Source organism: Mustelus asterias, chromosome 6 (assembly GCF_964213995.1).
Source record: "Mustelus asterias chromosome 6, sMusAst1.hap1.1, whole genome shotgun sequence".
Classification (NCBI taxonomy): domain Eukaryota; kingdom Metazoa; phylum Chordata; class Chondrichthyes; order Carcharhiniformes; family Triakidae; genus Mustelus; species Mustelus asterias.
In genome coordinates this window covers 107440762-107457145 of record NC_135806.1, presented here as the reverse complement: position 1 = coordinate 107457145, position 16384 = coordinate 107440762, and the positions used below count along the sequence as shown (strand labels likewise).

General features: G+C 41.3%; 1 protein-coding gene across 2 annotated transcripts in view; it reads right to left on the bottom strand.

Moving 5' to 3' along the window:
* Positions 1-14347, bottom strand: part of gtf2h2 (general transcription factor IIH, polypeptide 2) — a 30730-nt gene extending 16383 nt beyond the window's left edge. The window contains exons 1-7 of one of the 2 annotated variants that reach the window (XM_078214877.1): positions 14273-14347; positions 12871-12954; positions 9265-9342; positions 6081-6117; positions 5217-5303; positions 3427-3477; positions 335-389 (exon numbers count right to left, since the gene is read on the bottom strand). In XM_078214877.1, coding sequence (XP_078071003.1) covers positions 335-389; positions 3427-3477; positions 5217-5303; positions 6081-6117; positions 9265-9342; positions 12871-12926 — 364 coding nt within the window. In that variant the 5' untranslated portion in view covers positions 12927-12954; positions 14273-14347. Of the gene's footprint in view, positions 1-334; positions 390-3426; positions 3478-5216; positions 5304-6080; positions 6118-9264; positions 9343-12870; positions 12955-13345; positions 14241-14272 lie in introns of those variants that run through there. The other variant, XM_078214878.1, reaches the window with a different exon arrangement.
* Between the last annotated feature and the right edge of the window lie 2037 nt (positions 14348-16384).

Sequence of the window (16384 nt, the reverse complement as noted above, 5' to 3'; positions counted from 1 at the left end):
TTTAAATCTAATTTTATAATGGGCAGGCTTGTCTTGTGGGATTCTGAGCCCCAGGATGATGATCAGAAAATCCTTCTTCAATCTGCCTCAGTAGGCTTTTGATTACCTTACTAGGGCACCCGCTGCTTGAAAGCGGGTAGTCCCACTACCCTGGTCTCTGGAAAAATGGTCTGGGGCAAAATGGATCAAGGGAAGTGCATGCAGACTAGCGGTGCAAAATTCTTGGGGAGGCAGGGGGTTGGGGGGGATCCTGTGATGATCCACAGTTGATTTTACACTTCATATAATGACTTCAATAACATCTTAATAACACGTACACTATAAACCACATTACCTGCAAGTTCAGTAAGTCTTTCTGCCCTTTTGTTTTTTGTAGTAACAATACCAATCTAGAAGTAGAATCAAAATATTACAATTAGCTATTGATATTTTTCAGCCATGAAAAACTGACTGGGATACTTAATTCTCATAAGGTCTTTGATCAAGCAACGCATCCAACTGAATCATCATGACCGTTGTCCAAAGGTTCATAGGGGAAACAAACCACTTCTGAACCCAGGAGGTAAGGCAGAAGGAGAACATACTTAAGCCTCTGCAATACAATGAATTCCATTGATTTAATGGTTGATTTAACTTATTCAGTCCGATTCAAGACTTCAGTAAAACAAAATTCCAAATGGTATATTATTACACAAATTCTGCACAAAAGAAAATTATACTAGGAGTCCAATATACATTCATTAGAATGGTACCAGGAATAAGACAATAGAGTTCTGATGAGGGCCATGAAAATCCTAAGACTACATTCACAAAAAAGGAGCAAGATGGAAATAAAAACTTGCATTAAAAAATGCCCATCATGACTTTCTGGCATCCAAAAGCATGATACAGTCAACAAGATACTTTTGAAGTGTTGCAAAGAAAGAATGTAGGGAAAAGCAGTGACACAGCAAGACGCCACATAATGATGAGGTTCATATTTTTATATATAAAATATTTTTATTCAAGTGGGTTGAGGGTTAAGTATTGACCAAATACAAAGTCTGATACCCTGATCCTCTTAGAATGGGTACCATGAGGTATTTAACATACACCTGAGGCAGGAGGCAGATCTTCAGTTTAAAGTTTCACTAAAGAAATGTCCAATAGGACAATACTCCCTCAATATTGTACTGACGTGTCAGTCTAGATATATGTGTTCAACTCTCAGGAATGGGGCTTAAATCCACAATGTACTGAATTGGGGGCTAAAATTCAAAAGTTTGGAAGAATTTGAGAGAGTCCAACTCCAATTCTTTTCCCGCACCGAGTGAGAAATGAATGCAAAGTGCACAGAAGGTTGGAGTATTGGAAGATTTTACAAAAACAGAGAGAGTCCAACTCCAATTCTTTTCCCGCACCCAGTGGTGCACTGAGGCTGACCAGGAGATTTGAGTGTGCATAGTGCAAAATTATTTCCATTGATTAGGGCATGATATTAAACTATTATAAGCATAAAGATATAGCCCCCCCCACACACAGAAAAGGTTATTAAATTACAAAATGTATTACAAATGCAAATACAAATTGATATAAGAGTCAATTAACAAACTTAAGATGTAGTTAGATAACCTCATGGAGAAAACAATAATGAACACATTGAAAGAACATAAAACTGGGATTAGAATTGTTATACAAAATCCAGAGTCAGCACCAACGAGGCCATTTAATTCGAATACAACTTGCTTCGATAGAGAAACAAGCCTAAAATGTTTCACAGGAGTGTAATCAGACAACAGCCACCAAGCCAAAGAAATAAGTATGAGGCAAGGCAAATATTTGGACAAATCAATGTTTTTTAAGGAAGGTCTCAAAAGAAGCCAAGAGAGATTGAGAGACAGAGGGTTAGGGAGGGAATTCCAGAGCATAGGCCTGAGATATCTAAAGGCGTGGCTAGCAATGGGAGAGCGATGGGAGTGGGAAATGCACAAGAATAGACTTGGAAGAATGCAAAGTGCACAGAAGGTTGGAGTATTGGAAGATTTTACAAAAACAGATATGTGTGATCCCATGAAGGGATTTAAACATGAGTATGAAAATTAAGCTGTTCAGGGTCCGAGAGCCAATGAAAGTCAGTGCACAAATATGATGCGTGAACATAACTTTGTGTGGGCTAGGAAACAGGCAACAGCATTTTCAATAAGCTGAGATTTACGGAGGATGAAAGATGGGAGATTGACCATAAGGGCACTGGAATATTTGGATTGGCACCATTCTTGCAAACAAACTGATTCAATCTGAAAGAGTGGCCAGAAGGGGGAAATAAAATCAGCGCTTTTTCACATGAAGTAAACATAGTTGATACATATTAAACATTGGCCTATGCACACGTTCATCAAAATTATACCAGGGTTTAAATTAGAAAGTAAGGTTGCAGAAGTTTGGGTCGTACTCCCTTTAAGTTCACACGGTTGAGAAGTGATCTAATTAATTATGTAGGAACAGCTAATCGGTTCCTCTGCTGGAGGGAGGCACAAACTTTAAATTACAGCTAAGCAAAAAATAGGGAGGGCTTTTTCATAAGTGTGAATAAGGGCAATCTTAAACTCTCTTCCCCAAAATCCTGTCATTCTTTTAAAGTTTATTTATTAGTTACAAGTAAGGCTTACATTAACACTGCAATGAAGTTACTTTCAAATTCCCCTAGTTGCCAGAGTCTGGCACCTGTTCGGGTCAATGCACCTAACCAGCACATCTTTCGGAATGTGGGAGGAAACCGGAGCACCCGGAGGAAACCCACACAGACACGGGGAAAACGTGCAAACTCCACACAGGCAGTGACCCAAGCCAGGAATCAAACCCGGGTCCCTGGCGCAGTGAAGTAGCAGTGTTAACCACTGTGCCACATGCCGCCCTCCTGCGCTATGTGCTGCCCTCTGAGTCAACAGATATTTTCAAAAATGAGATAGACAGATTTTTGCACTTTGCAAGGATATAAAGGGATATGAACCAAAGGCAGGTAAGTGGAGATGAGGTAAAGATAAGATCAAATAGTATAGGCTTAAAAAGCTGAACGACCTACTCTTGTTTCTACGTTCCAAGGAAATGAGTGCAAATTAGGGAGGCAGAACACATTCAAGGACTTTGGAAAGGTAAGGCACATTGGAGTTGGACAGTGGTCTGCAAGGACAAACATGCTCAATCGTGGCTTCTTTGTGGGCAAATGTGATGGTAACAGCTTTGAAAGTGAGGTGGACGAGCCACTTACAATATGATAAGCATGGGGACCAGAAGGGGAAGTTGGGTAGTCAGGATTTTGTGCAAATGGGGCAAGGTAGGAGACAGATTACATAAATAAGATGAACTCAAGAGATGGAATGAAGAGAGATAGGAGAATGACGCAGGAAAGAATAGCTTGTCCTGATCCACAAATGCTTGTGTTCATACCTGACTAATAGGATTTTGATCAAAATATTCTTCTACAAAGTATTCCAGCAGCTGCAAAAGGAAGAAAAAAATTGATATAGTTCAAAAGTAAAATACTGCAGATGCCTAAAATCTGAAATGAAAATAGAAAATGCTGGAAGTAGCTGGGCAACATCTGTTGTTAGAGAAACAGAGTTAACACGTCAGGCTGATGACCATTCGTCACCTGAAACATGTTCCAATGAAAGGTCATTGATGAAACTTTAACTTTATTTCTCTCTTCAGATGTCACCTCACATGCTGAATATTTCCAATGGTTTCTGCTTGCTTGCTAAACTGTAATATAAAGCTAATAGTATGGCAGATGCAAAAAAATCATAATCATTAACAGCAGTATCGTGCAGCCTTGCTGCAAATTTCTGATAGTGGCATGAAAACCTGTATATTGACAACTACAAGAAAGGAGATCTGGATTGAGATTTAAACTGGCTTTTTCTACTCCCAAGCAGAACATCGTAACCAGGTAAACTCCTCTAATATATAGAACTGTACAGATCAGAAATCTCTGGACTGTGTTACCTCTGTATTTGTGTAGATTGTTAGGTGAAGCCAGGATCAGGCTCAGCTGTGGTGCTCTTATTGTGAAATAGCTTGACAACAATCACCATGACAAATGGCCATTTGAGCAAGGTACCGGGGGTACTGCACTCTAGTTCTGTAGAACTATACCTGAGCAGAAGTTAAAACCTGCAGCAATACAGTCAAGTGACTAGGAAACAGTGAGACACCCCGAGTTCAGCTCCTCACAGTTTTGATCTTTAGCCCCAGAAGGGTGACATGTGACGTTCCACTCCTTCTCTTTCACATTCGAGCAAACAATTTCATGAAAATAAAGCAATGTTTCCCTACTGAGTAGTAGATACAACCCGTGATGTGTTATTTAGCCGCACAGAGCAGCTGATCTCAGGTTTGGACAAACTCTGTGTTGAATTAGTTAATTGGAGGCAAGCCAGTGATGGGGGTGCTACAATTGATCCAGCATAATGTGTTCAGTGGGAGAAAGGGGGGAGTCAGTTATCCAGAGTTAGTGTTCCTTATCAATAAATAACTGCCTGCATTGGAAAGTACTCAGACTGGGTGTCACCAAAAAATAGAGGATTAAGCTCAGCTCCGATATCCTTCTTGTACACCAACAATTCTGATTATGGTCTGACTTCAAACATCGATTATCACCAGTCATCGAATTATACCCCAACGTAAGTGGAAAAATTATAATTTTGAAAAGCAAAAGTCGCAATGTTTTTAATTAACATGCTATCCCTCCTCCACCCAGAAAAAGACACACACGATGTCTGTCGAATCTTCAGTTACCCAAATAATTTGTTTCCAACTACTAATCAAATTCTGCTTCTGCACAAATGCCATCTGGCAATTCTGAAAGGTCATCTGTAGAGCAACAAGAACTGAATCAGAAAATCAAAGGCATTAATATTATCGCTTCCCAATTTCTTAGGCTAACCAAACCTTTCCCATTGCACTGGTATAAAATAAATCAATTCACCAGGGTAAGTTATACAAAAGAAGGTGCAATGGGGAGGTGGTGGTTCACTCAGGACAAGTCAGTCAAACACAAGCTCAAAAGTAGTAATTTTCGTTACATGTATTTTCAATTACGAATCGGAGAAGCTTTCATACTTAAAAGTTACAATGTTGGGGGAACCAATCAAACGGGCAATTAAAATGTGAAAGTGATTGATATGATCTACAAATTTTAAAAATCAGAAGTCCCCAACATAATGCCTTTAATTTACCTTTAATGTTGAGGTAAGTCGATTCGGTTTCAAATCCTGATCTTCCATTGATCTTGACATGTCTACTATCACAAACAAGTGGCGCATCTATAAAATTAGAAGACCAACATAAGGGAAATCACCCTGCAGATTATTTTACAACAGTAACAACTCATATTTACATAGCGCCTTAGTGTAGTGAAAGGTTCCAAGCTTCACAGGAACATTACGAAACAATATTTGACAACAAGATACGTCAGGAGATATCAGGGCAGGTGACCAAAAGCTCGATCAAAACGGTAGGTTTAGAGGAACATCTTAAAAAGGTAGAGTGAGTGGCAGAGAGGTTTAGGCAGGAAGTTTTAGGTGGGGTCTTCACAGCTGAAGGCACAACCACCAAATAGGCGGAGTGATTAAAATTAGGGATGGTAAAATGGCCAGAATTGGAGGAACACAAATATCTGAGACTACAGAGATAGGGAGGAAAGAGGCTATGAAACAATTTGAAAACAAGGACCAGAATTTTGAAATAGAGGCATTGCTTAACCAGGAGACAAGGTAAGTCAGAAGTACTGGGGTGATGGATAGTGGTGTAAGTTAGAACATAGGCAGCAGAGTTTTGAAATGACCTCAAGTTTACAGAACATAGAACATGGGAGGCTGGCCAGCAACACATTGGGATAGTCAAGTCTAGATGTAACAATGCTTGAATGAGGGTTGCATCAAGCAGCTGAGTTGAGGCAGGGTGGATTTCAGGAATACTGCATTTTTACAGTATGTAAACTGCAGTTTAATATCATTCTGTTTTCAGGAAAAAATTATGACAATCCACTTAATCATTTTTAGTGGCTGCAACAAGCTAGAGAACAAACGTAAGTGACTTACCATTCCAAGTCTAACCTGTCCATGCTGCTCAAATACTCTTAAAGAAGAAAGGAGAGACAAGATTACTTAAAGGAAAACAACATCAAATTAAAGTCAGGATTCTCCAGTGAACACTGACTAAATAGACTCATTTTAAAATCATAGAACCATACAGTGCAGAAGAGGCCCTTTGGCCCATTAAGTCTGCACGAGTGATGGGTTTAATAGGTAGCGTGTACAGCAAACCAAGACAATTTGATTGGAAAATCAGTAAATAGGGTCTTGGGAGTTCTCACACGTACTCTGACGACACACAGCTCTACCTCACCATCACCTGTTCCTGTTGATAAATTATCAAACTATTTATCCAATATCCAGTGCTGGATGAGCAGAGATTTCCTCCAATTAAATACTGGGAAGACTGAAGCCACTGTTTTTGATCCCTGCTCCAAACTCCATTGCCTGACTATCAACTCTCCCTGGCAACAGTTTAAAATTAAAAAGGTCAGTTCACAACTTTGTTGTCGCATTTGATCCTGAGATAAACTTCATCTATTGAAATCCTCGTCAATGTGTTGCTTACCTCCAGACATGGCTCATTTAATTGCAATCCTGGCTGGTCTCCCACATTCTACCTTAAGTAAACTGGAGGTCATCCAAAACTGTGTTGTCCACGTCTTAACTGGACCCAGTAGGTCCCATTCCTCGAATCACCCATGTTCACTGGCCTACACTGGTTCCCAGTTGAGCAATGTTTTGATTTTAAATTTCTTATTCTTGTTTTTAAAACCCTCAGTGCTTCCCCTCCCTGTCTCTATAATTTACTCCCACTCAACAATCCTCCAAGATACCTGCATTCTCTAATTCTGATTTCTTGTGTATTCCCAATCCTTAATTGCTCCACTAATAGCTTTCAGTTGCCTAGGTACCAAGCTTTGGAAGTCCCTCCCTACACCTCTCTACCTCGCTTTCCTCCTTTAAGACGCTCCTACCTCTTTGACCAAGCTTTTGGTCACCTACCTAATATCTACTTATGTGGTTCAGGGTGGGATTATCTGGCCACGCTCACCCCAAAACCGGAAAATCCCACCCGAGGTCAACAGACCTTTGCATGGTCCACCCCCTGCCCGCTACGATTCCCATGGAGGATGGGAAAACTCCCCTCAGTGTCTACTTCGATTTATAATGCTCCTGGGAAGCACCTTGGAATGTTTCATGACATCAAAAGGTGCTATATAAATATTTGTTGTTGTTCGTGGTGGTGGTTCAGCATTTCCTGCTCATTTTTGTATTTACTCCAATTAATAAAATGATGAGGTCATTTTCCCCCAAAATCTTTGTCAAAATTGGGGGGGGGGGTCACATGATGCTGTGTTTTTGCGAGCTCTGGTGCGACTCTTTTTTTAATCCTGATGCACAACCGATGTGGGTTGTGCATCCGTAGATGGATATATTATCCTGCAGTTCATCATTAATCCTGAACTTTGTTCCCTCGATGAATATATTCCTGATTTTGTGATATTGTTTTTTATCCTGATAAGGATGTATGATAGAAACATAGAAGATAAGAGCAGGAGGAGGCCATTTGGCCTTCGAGCCTGCTCCGCCATTCATTACTGTCATGGCTGATCATCCAACTCAATAGCCTAATCCTGCTTTTCCCCATAATCTTTGATCCCATTCACCCCAAGTGCTACATCCAACTGCCTCTTGGTTGATTTGTTGCTACGTTTAGTCCTCTCTTCCAGGACCACAGCACAGCCTCGTTATCCTGGTGAATCCTGAATGGAATGCATCCTGCAATGTACTTCTCATTTCTGAGGAGTGCATTATGTAGGTTATATGGTACGAGAGTTGTGCGATTTTTATCTTGTTTTATAATCCTGGCGTACATAGTGGTGGACTTTTTAACCTGATATCTTTTTTTACAATTATGGTTAAAATGAGCCTATGCAAGGGAAAAACCCCCTCGAACGTATTTTTTGTATTTTAGTTGTTTTGGTGTTATTGAATCCCTGATTAACTCCTGTTATGGTACAGACAGACTATATATCCTGTGAAGCGACATTGTATTGTATCGTTGGCACCTCCAAGGTGGCTGGGGATGGGGGGAGCATACTTTGGTACACAGCCAAATGTGGAATGAAAATGCTTGATAGTTTAATTACCATTTTACCTGTGCTAATATCCTGCATTTTTTGTGGTTGAATAAGCAATGGCAGTACTACTTCAAAGATTTGCTTTCTGCAAGTTCTGTGGTTCTGTTGCCATTATCCTGTGAGCTTGGTTGTACACCACTGAGCCAACTGTGGCTGTATCCTGTTATCCGCCCATCCTTCAATATATCCTTTTGTCACTTGCATGGTGGGAGGTGCTGGATGCGATGAATAATCTGAACTAACTATGTTGGGTTTTTTTTGTCTCTTCCTACATGGACTTATTTGAAAATGATCTTACTGGACTGCACCAATCTTTGAGAATTTGTAAAACATGAAAAAACTTCAATAAAAATATACTAAAAAAAACTCCATCATGTTTAAACTCTGTTCTCTGAACCCAATTCTTTCCATTCATCTGGTTCTTTTTTTTTTAATCACTTAAGACCTAAATCTTCACCTCATATCTTTGCACTAAAGTTTTAAAATAGTTTATTTATTAGTCACAAGTAGGCTTATAGTCACACTGCAATGAAGTTACTGTGAAAATCCTCGAGTTGCCACACTCCAGCACCTGTTCGGGTACACAGATGGAGAATTTAGCATGGACAACTCACCTAACTAGCACATCTTTGGACTGTGGGAGGAAATCGGAGCATCCGGAGGAAATCCAGGCAGACACAGGGAGAATGTGCAAACTCCACACGGACTGTGACCCAAGCCGGGACTTGAACCCGGGTCCCTGGCACTGTGAGGCAGCAGTGCTAACCACTATGCCACTGTGTCACCCTCCGGGTATTAAATTCAATATCAAATTCGCCAATCCACTATTTGCTGTTAGAATTAAAACACATTCACTGGTCTATCTGGCTATTTATCAGTGATTTGTTGCTACGTTTAGTTCTCTCACTTATTGTAGTGTTGATTCAAAGTCTTGCAGGAATCAAGCAGATAGGCCACGCTTTATTCCACAGTACACAATTAATTCTCATTGCAATTGCTATTGCAATTCAAATGATTAAAAATATACTAATTTGGACTCTGGTTACCTTTTTCTTTTTTCTTTGAAGAGAAGGTCATCAACAGTAGCTTTAAGAGAACCTGATTCATCTTCTTTAAGGACTTCCCTGCAAATAAAAGGAACAGGCATTTAGGAGGAATTTTGCAAATCATTGCAGGACAATCCAAGCAAAAACAAAGCTTTACTTTGCTGGATAGGGCATTCAAATTCTGTATGTATGTAGGATCATCTAATTTGGCTACAATCATTTAAAATGGGGGTAACTGATAAAAGCAAATACTGTAAAAGTCTTATGAATGTTTATTTATTCAGTTAGTAGCAGGATTGCTTCAAAATCATACAGTTGTGCAATTAAGCCTAAATGTAAACTCAAGCATAGAATGCAGGTTGACATTTCAATTCAATATTGAGGCGGTCGTGCACCACTTAATTGCTAGAGCTTGAAAGGAAGCCATTTGGCCTGTTGCGTCTGAGCAGCGTCCCCGGACAAGCAATTTACCTAGTGCCACAATCCCGGGTTCTGCCCATAGTCCGGTACATTCTTCCTTTTCAGATAACAATCCAATTTCCTGTCAAATACCTCATTCGAACTTGCCTCAACCACACACTCAGGCAGTGCATTCCAGATCCTAACCACCTGCTGCATGAAGACATTTTTTCCTCACAACGCCATTGCTTTTTTTGCCAGTGACCTTAAATCTGTACCCTCTCAATCTCAATTCTCCCATCAATGGGAATATTATTTCCCCACCTACTCTGCCCCGACCACTCAAGATTTTGGTTACTTCTATCAAATCTCCTCTCAACATTCTCTTCTCCAAGGAAAACAGTCCCAGCCTCTCCAATCTATCTAAATAATTGAAGTTCCTCAGCCCTGGGACTGTTCTCATTAATCTTTTTTGCACTCTCGCCAGCGCCACCTTTTCTAAGGTGTGGTGCCCAGAACTGGATGCAATACTCCAGTTGAGGCCAAGCCAGTGTTTTATATGAGTTTAATATAACTTCTTTGCTTTTATAGTCTATGTCCATTTTAATAAAGTCCAGGATACTTTATTAACCACTCTTTCAACCTATCTTACCACCTCTAATGATCTGTGCTCGTATACATCCAAGAGCCTCTACTCCTGACCCTCTTTAGAATTGAACCCTTTATTTTGCATCATCTCTCTATCTTTCTTTCTATCAAAAGGAATCACTTCACACTTCTTTGCATTGAGTTTCATCTGCCTCTTGTCCGTCCATTCAATCAACCTGTCTATGTCCTAAAAGGTTTATGCTTAATCCTCAAACTATGACTCCTACTTCTGGAGCCCTCACCATCGGGAACATTCTTACTGAATCTACCCTGTCTAATCCTGTTAGAATTTTATAAATTTCTATGAGATCCCCTCTCACTCTTCTAAACTGCAATTAACATAATCCTAACCGATTTAGTCTCTCCTCAGACCTGCCATCCCAAGAATCAGGCCTGGTAAACCTTTGTTATACTCCCTCTATAGCAAGGACATCCTTCCTCAGATAAGAACACCAAAATTGCTCACAAAACTCCAGGTGTGGCCTCACCAATGCCCTATACAATTGCACCAAAATATCCCTATACTCAAATCCTCTCGCTATGGAGGCCAACATTCCATTCGCCTTCTTTACTGCCTGCTGTACCTGCATGCTCACTTTCCATGACTTATGCACGAGAACAGCAAAGTCTCGCTGAGTATCCACCTCTCTCAATTTGCACCCATTCAAATAATAAGCTCCCTTCCTAATTTGCTACTGAAATGGATAGCCTCACATTTATCTGCATTATACTTAATCTGCCATGCATTTGCCCACTCACTCAGCTTGTCCAAATCACGTTGAAGCATTTCTGCATCCTCCTCACAGCTCACCCTCCCACCTAATTTTGTATCATCTGCAAATTTGGAAATAATACATTTAGCTCCCTCGTCCAAATCATTAATATACAACGTGAACAGTTGGGGCCCTAGCACAGATTCCTGGTGTACGCCACTATTCACTGCCTGCCAATCGGAAAAAGACCCATTTATTCCAACTCTTTGCTTCCTGCCTGCTAACCAATTTTCTATCTATCTCAAGGCACTACCCACAATCCCATTCACTTTAACTTTACATAGTAATCTGCTATGTGAGACCTTGTCGAAATCATTTTGAAAGTCTAAATAAACCACATCCGCCGATTCTCCCTCGTCAACTCTACTAGTTACATCCTCACAAAGAATTCCAATAGATTTGTCAAGCATGATTTCCCTTGTGTAAATCGTGCTGACTTTGTCTGTTTATGCCATTGCTTTCCAAATGCTGTACAATGAAATCCTTGATAATGGACTACAGCAACCTCCCCAGTACTAATGTTAGGCTCACTGGCCAATAGGTTCCTGTTTCGCTCTACCTCCCTTTTTGAATAGCGGGCTTACATTCCAGAGTCCAAAGAATCTTGGAAAATGACCGTCAATGGATCTACTATTTCTAGATCCACTTCCTTAAGATACCAAAGTCTAGGTCTTTAATAAACACCAAGAATAGCAAGGATCCTAACACTGACTGTTTCCTGTAACATGGTCAATTTTGTAATCACATTGCTACTGTCTCTTTTACCCACACGTCTGTTATGTGGCATTTTATCAAATGCCTCTGGAAGTCGATGTATACCACACCAACAGCATTACCCTCATCAATCCTCTGTTACCTCATCAAAAAACTCTAGCCAATTAGGAAAATACAATTTGCCTGTAACAAATCCATGAGGCTTTCTTTAATCAATGCCCAAGTGACTATTCATTTTGTCTGGACTTACGTTTTCTCAAGCTTCCCCACCAGGAGGTTAAACTGACTGCTCTGTAGTTGCTGGGCTTACCTTTACAACCCTTTTGGAACAAGGATGTAACATATGCAATTCACCAGTCCTCTGGCACTAACCTGAGTGTAAGGAAGGCTGAAACATTATGGTCAGTGCCTCTGCAATTTCCACTCTCACATCCCCCAATATCCTTGGATGCATCTCATCCAGTCTTGATGCCTTTTCAACTTTAAGTACAGACAGCATATCCAGTATCACCTCACCAATCATAAACATCTCTAGAGTCTGAATTACCTCCTCTTTCACCATGGCCTATGTAGCATCTTCTTCCTTGGTAAAGACAGGTGCAAAGTATTCAGTTAATGCCTCAGCCATGCCCCATGCCTCAGTGCGTAAATCTCCTTTTTGGACCCTAATCAGCCTCACTTCTCCTTGACCATCTTTTTACTTGTTATATGGGATTCTCTTTTATATTAGCTGTCAATCTCTTTTCATTCTGCTCTCATTTGCTTTTTCATTTCCCCTCTGAACTTTCTATATTCAGCCAGGTTCTCGGTTGTATTGTTCACCTGACATCTGTCATAACCACACCTTTACTTCTTCATTTTAATCTCTCTCTCCTTTGTCATCCAGAGAGTTCTGAATTTACATACATGTACAATTCACATACATGCACGGTAACCCTAATTTAGATGAATTTTCCTAAATCTTTCAGATGAGATATTAAATGGGCCTCACACCTGCCTGCAAAAGGTGGATTTAAACATCACGTGGAATTATTGAAGATTGCATGGAAATTCTCAATTTTTAAACACATACCAAGTCCGTTCATAGCCTCCTTCCCAACGTTTGGTTTTTTCTGGTTCATCATACATTTTTTCAGGTTTGTTTGAGAACTCTTACCTTAAAAATAAAAAAAAGTTAAACATTGTATTGTCCACACAGAATAATCATCATGCTCCCTCTACAGATTTTAAAAGTGCACTTATATTTCCCATACAGTCACTCAAAACAAGTAGAATTTAACACAAGCCCAAATATAGAAACACAGAAGATAGGAGCAGGAGGAAGCCATTTGGCCCTTCAAGCCTGTTCCACCATTCATTACGATCATGACTGATCGTCCAACTCAATAGCCTAATCCTGCTTTCTCCCCATAGCCTTTGATCCCATTCACCCCAAGTGCTATATCCAGCTGCCTCTTGAACACATTCAATGTTTTGGCATCAACTACTTCCTGTGGTAATGAATGCCACAGGCTCTTCACTCTTTGGGTGAAGAAATGTCTCCTCACCTTCATCCTAAATGGTCTACCCCGAATCCTCAGACTGTGACCCCTGGTTCTGGACACCCCCACCATCGGGAACATCCTCCCTGTATCTACCCTATCTAGTCTTGTTAGAATTTTATAAGTCTCTATGAGATCTCCCTCATTCATCTGAACTCCAGCAAAATCCTAACCTAGTCAATCTCTCCTCATAGATCAGTCCCGCCATCAGCCTGGTAAACCTTTGCTGCACTCCCTCGATAGCAAGAACATCCTTCCTCAGAAAAGGAGAACAAAATTGCACACAATACTCTAAATATACTATTCCTCACTACTCAAGAGTTATGAAGATCAAGGAAATTTTAAGAGCAGGATTTGGAATCAATATTGATAAGATGATTTTGTTTTTAAAATGAAATTCTGATTCACAGAATTTATCCAATCAGTAGCTTCGCTGTCTAGACCAAGAAAGTCCCAGGTTTCTGCTGATTTACTGAATTTTAGATGGGTGGCAAAAGACTGGCTACAAATTAGCTGTTATACTCCCAACCCCAATTAGACCACCTTTTCACACTCACTATCCATAGCTACACATCAGTAATAGCAATTTAGACATGTAGCAGAGGGTAGCCAGGCTTTTTGGAACTGTATTCCCAGGAGTTGATGATTTCAATACAAAAGGCAAGGAGAAAAATTGGTGCAAGAGATTGTCAGGGAGAAATAAAAGCGGATTGGTCATAGTAAATAAATGAGTTAACATGACCATCCTTCATGCCTGGGTATTTATTCAGTAACCCAACCATAACTCATGGCTAATCTCACAGACCCCCTGACCCCACAGTCCCTGTCCAACACCATGGCTCCTGGTCCCGTCCCTAACCCTATCTGCCCCCTTCACCCCTGCCCACAGATCTCAATCCCCAGTCCCCACCAAAATGTTTCGCCTCCGCTCACCCTGATTACGTTTAACCGTCTGGCTCCTCGCATTCCCCCCGAACCAATTTTAATGTCACACCAAGCGGCAGCTCGCAGTGTCACACTCAAAGGCATCCGCACTCCCGCGCAGAAACAAACCCAAGGTTCCGCCTGCAGGCGGGCGGGGAGACATTGAGATGTGAGCATGACGGGCCACCAGAGGGAGTGATAGGACTGGTGTCACCTCCAAATCCCAAACTATCCCTGTTAGGGTAGAAATAATTTAATAAGTTCTTAAATAATCATTATTTATCCACTGTATGAAGTTTTTGAGTCTGAAATGTTCTACGTCTATTTAAAATATGACCAAAGTATGAGTGAAACATAATAAAAATTGAGTTAAACGAAGTAGGGTGGGAGGAAGCCCCAGTTGATATTTAAGTTTAAGTTTGTTTTTTAGTGTCACAAGTAGCCTCACATTAACACTGCAATTAAGTTACTATGAAAATCCCCTAGTCATCTGTTCGGGTGCACTGAGGGAGAGTTTAGCAGGGCTAATAAAGAACAAAGAACAAAGAACAATACAGCACAGGAACAGGCCCTTCGGCCCTCCAAGCCCGCGCCGCTCCCTGGTCCAAACTAGACCATTCTTTTGTATCCCTCCATTCCCACTCCGTTCATATGGCTGTCTAGATAAGTCTTAAACGTTCCCAGTGTGTCCGCCTCCACCACCTTGCCTGGCCCCCACCACCCTCTGTGTAAAATATGTCCTTCTGATATCTGTATTAAACCTCCCCCTTTCACCTTGAACCTATGACCCCTCGTGAACGTCACCACCGACCTGGGGAAAAGCTTCCCACCGTTCACCCTATCTATGCCTTTCATAATTTTATACACCTCTATTAAGTCTCCCCTCATCCTCCGTCTTTCCAGGGAGAACAACCCCAGTTTACCCAATCTCTCCTCATAACTAAGTCCCTCCATACCAGGCAACATCCTGGTAAACCTCCTCTGTACTCTCTCCAAAGCCTCCACGTCCTTCTGGTAGTGTGGCGACCAGAACTGGACGCAGTATTCCAAATGTGGCCGAACCAACGTTCTATACATCTGCAACATCAGACCCCAACTTTTATATTCTATGCCCCGTCCTATAAAGGCAAGCATGCCATATGCCTTCTTCACCACCTTCTCCACCTGTGACGTCACTTTCAAGGATCTGTGGACTTGCACACCCAGGTCCCTCTGCGTATCTACACCCTTTACGGTTCTGCCATTTATCGTATAGCTCCTCCCTACATTATTTCTACCAAAATGCATCACTTCGCATTTATCAGGATTGAACTCCATCTGCCATTTCTTTGCCCAAATTTTCAGCCTATCTATATCCTTCTGTAGCTTCTGACAATGCTCCTCACTATCTGCAAGTCCTGCCAATTTTGTGTCGTCCGCAAACTTACTGATCACCCCAGTTACACCTTCTTCCAGATCATTTATATAAATCACAAACAGGAGAGGTCCCAATACAGAGCCCTGCGGAACACCACTAGTCGCAGGCCTCCAGCCGGAAAAAGACCCTTCCACTACCACCCTCTGTCTTCTGTGACCAAGCCAGTTCTCCACCCATCTAGCCACCTCCCCCTTTATCCCATGAGATCCAACCTTTTTCACCAGCCTACCATGAGGGACTTTGTCAAACGCTTTACTAAAGTCCATATAGATGACATCCATGGCCCTTCCCTCGTCAACCATTTTGGTCACTTCTTCAAAAAACTCCACCAGGTTAGTGAGGCATGACCTCCCTCTCACAAAACCATGCTGACTATCGTTAATGAGTTTATTCCTTTCTAAATGTGCATACATCCTATCTCTAAGAATCTTCTCCAACAACTTCCCCACCATGGACGTCAAGCTCACCGGCCTATAATTACCCGGGTTATCCTTCCTACCCTTCTTAAATAACGGGACCACATTAGCTATCCTCCAATCCTCTGGGACCTCACCTGCGTCCAGTGACGAGACAAAGATTTGCGTCAGAGGCCCAGCGATTTCATCTCTCGTCTCCCTGAGCAGCCTTGGATAGATTCCATCAGGCCCTGGGGATTTGTCAGTCTTTATATTCTCTAACAAACCTAACACTTCCTCCCTTTGTAA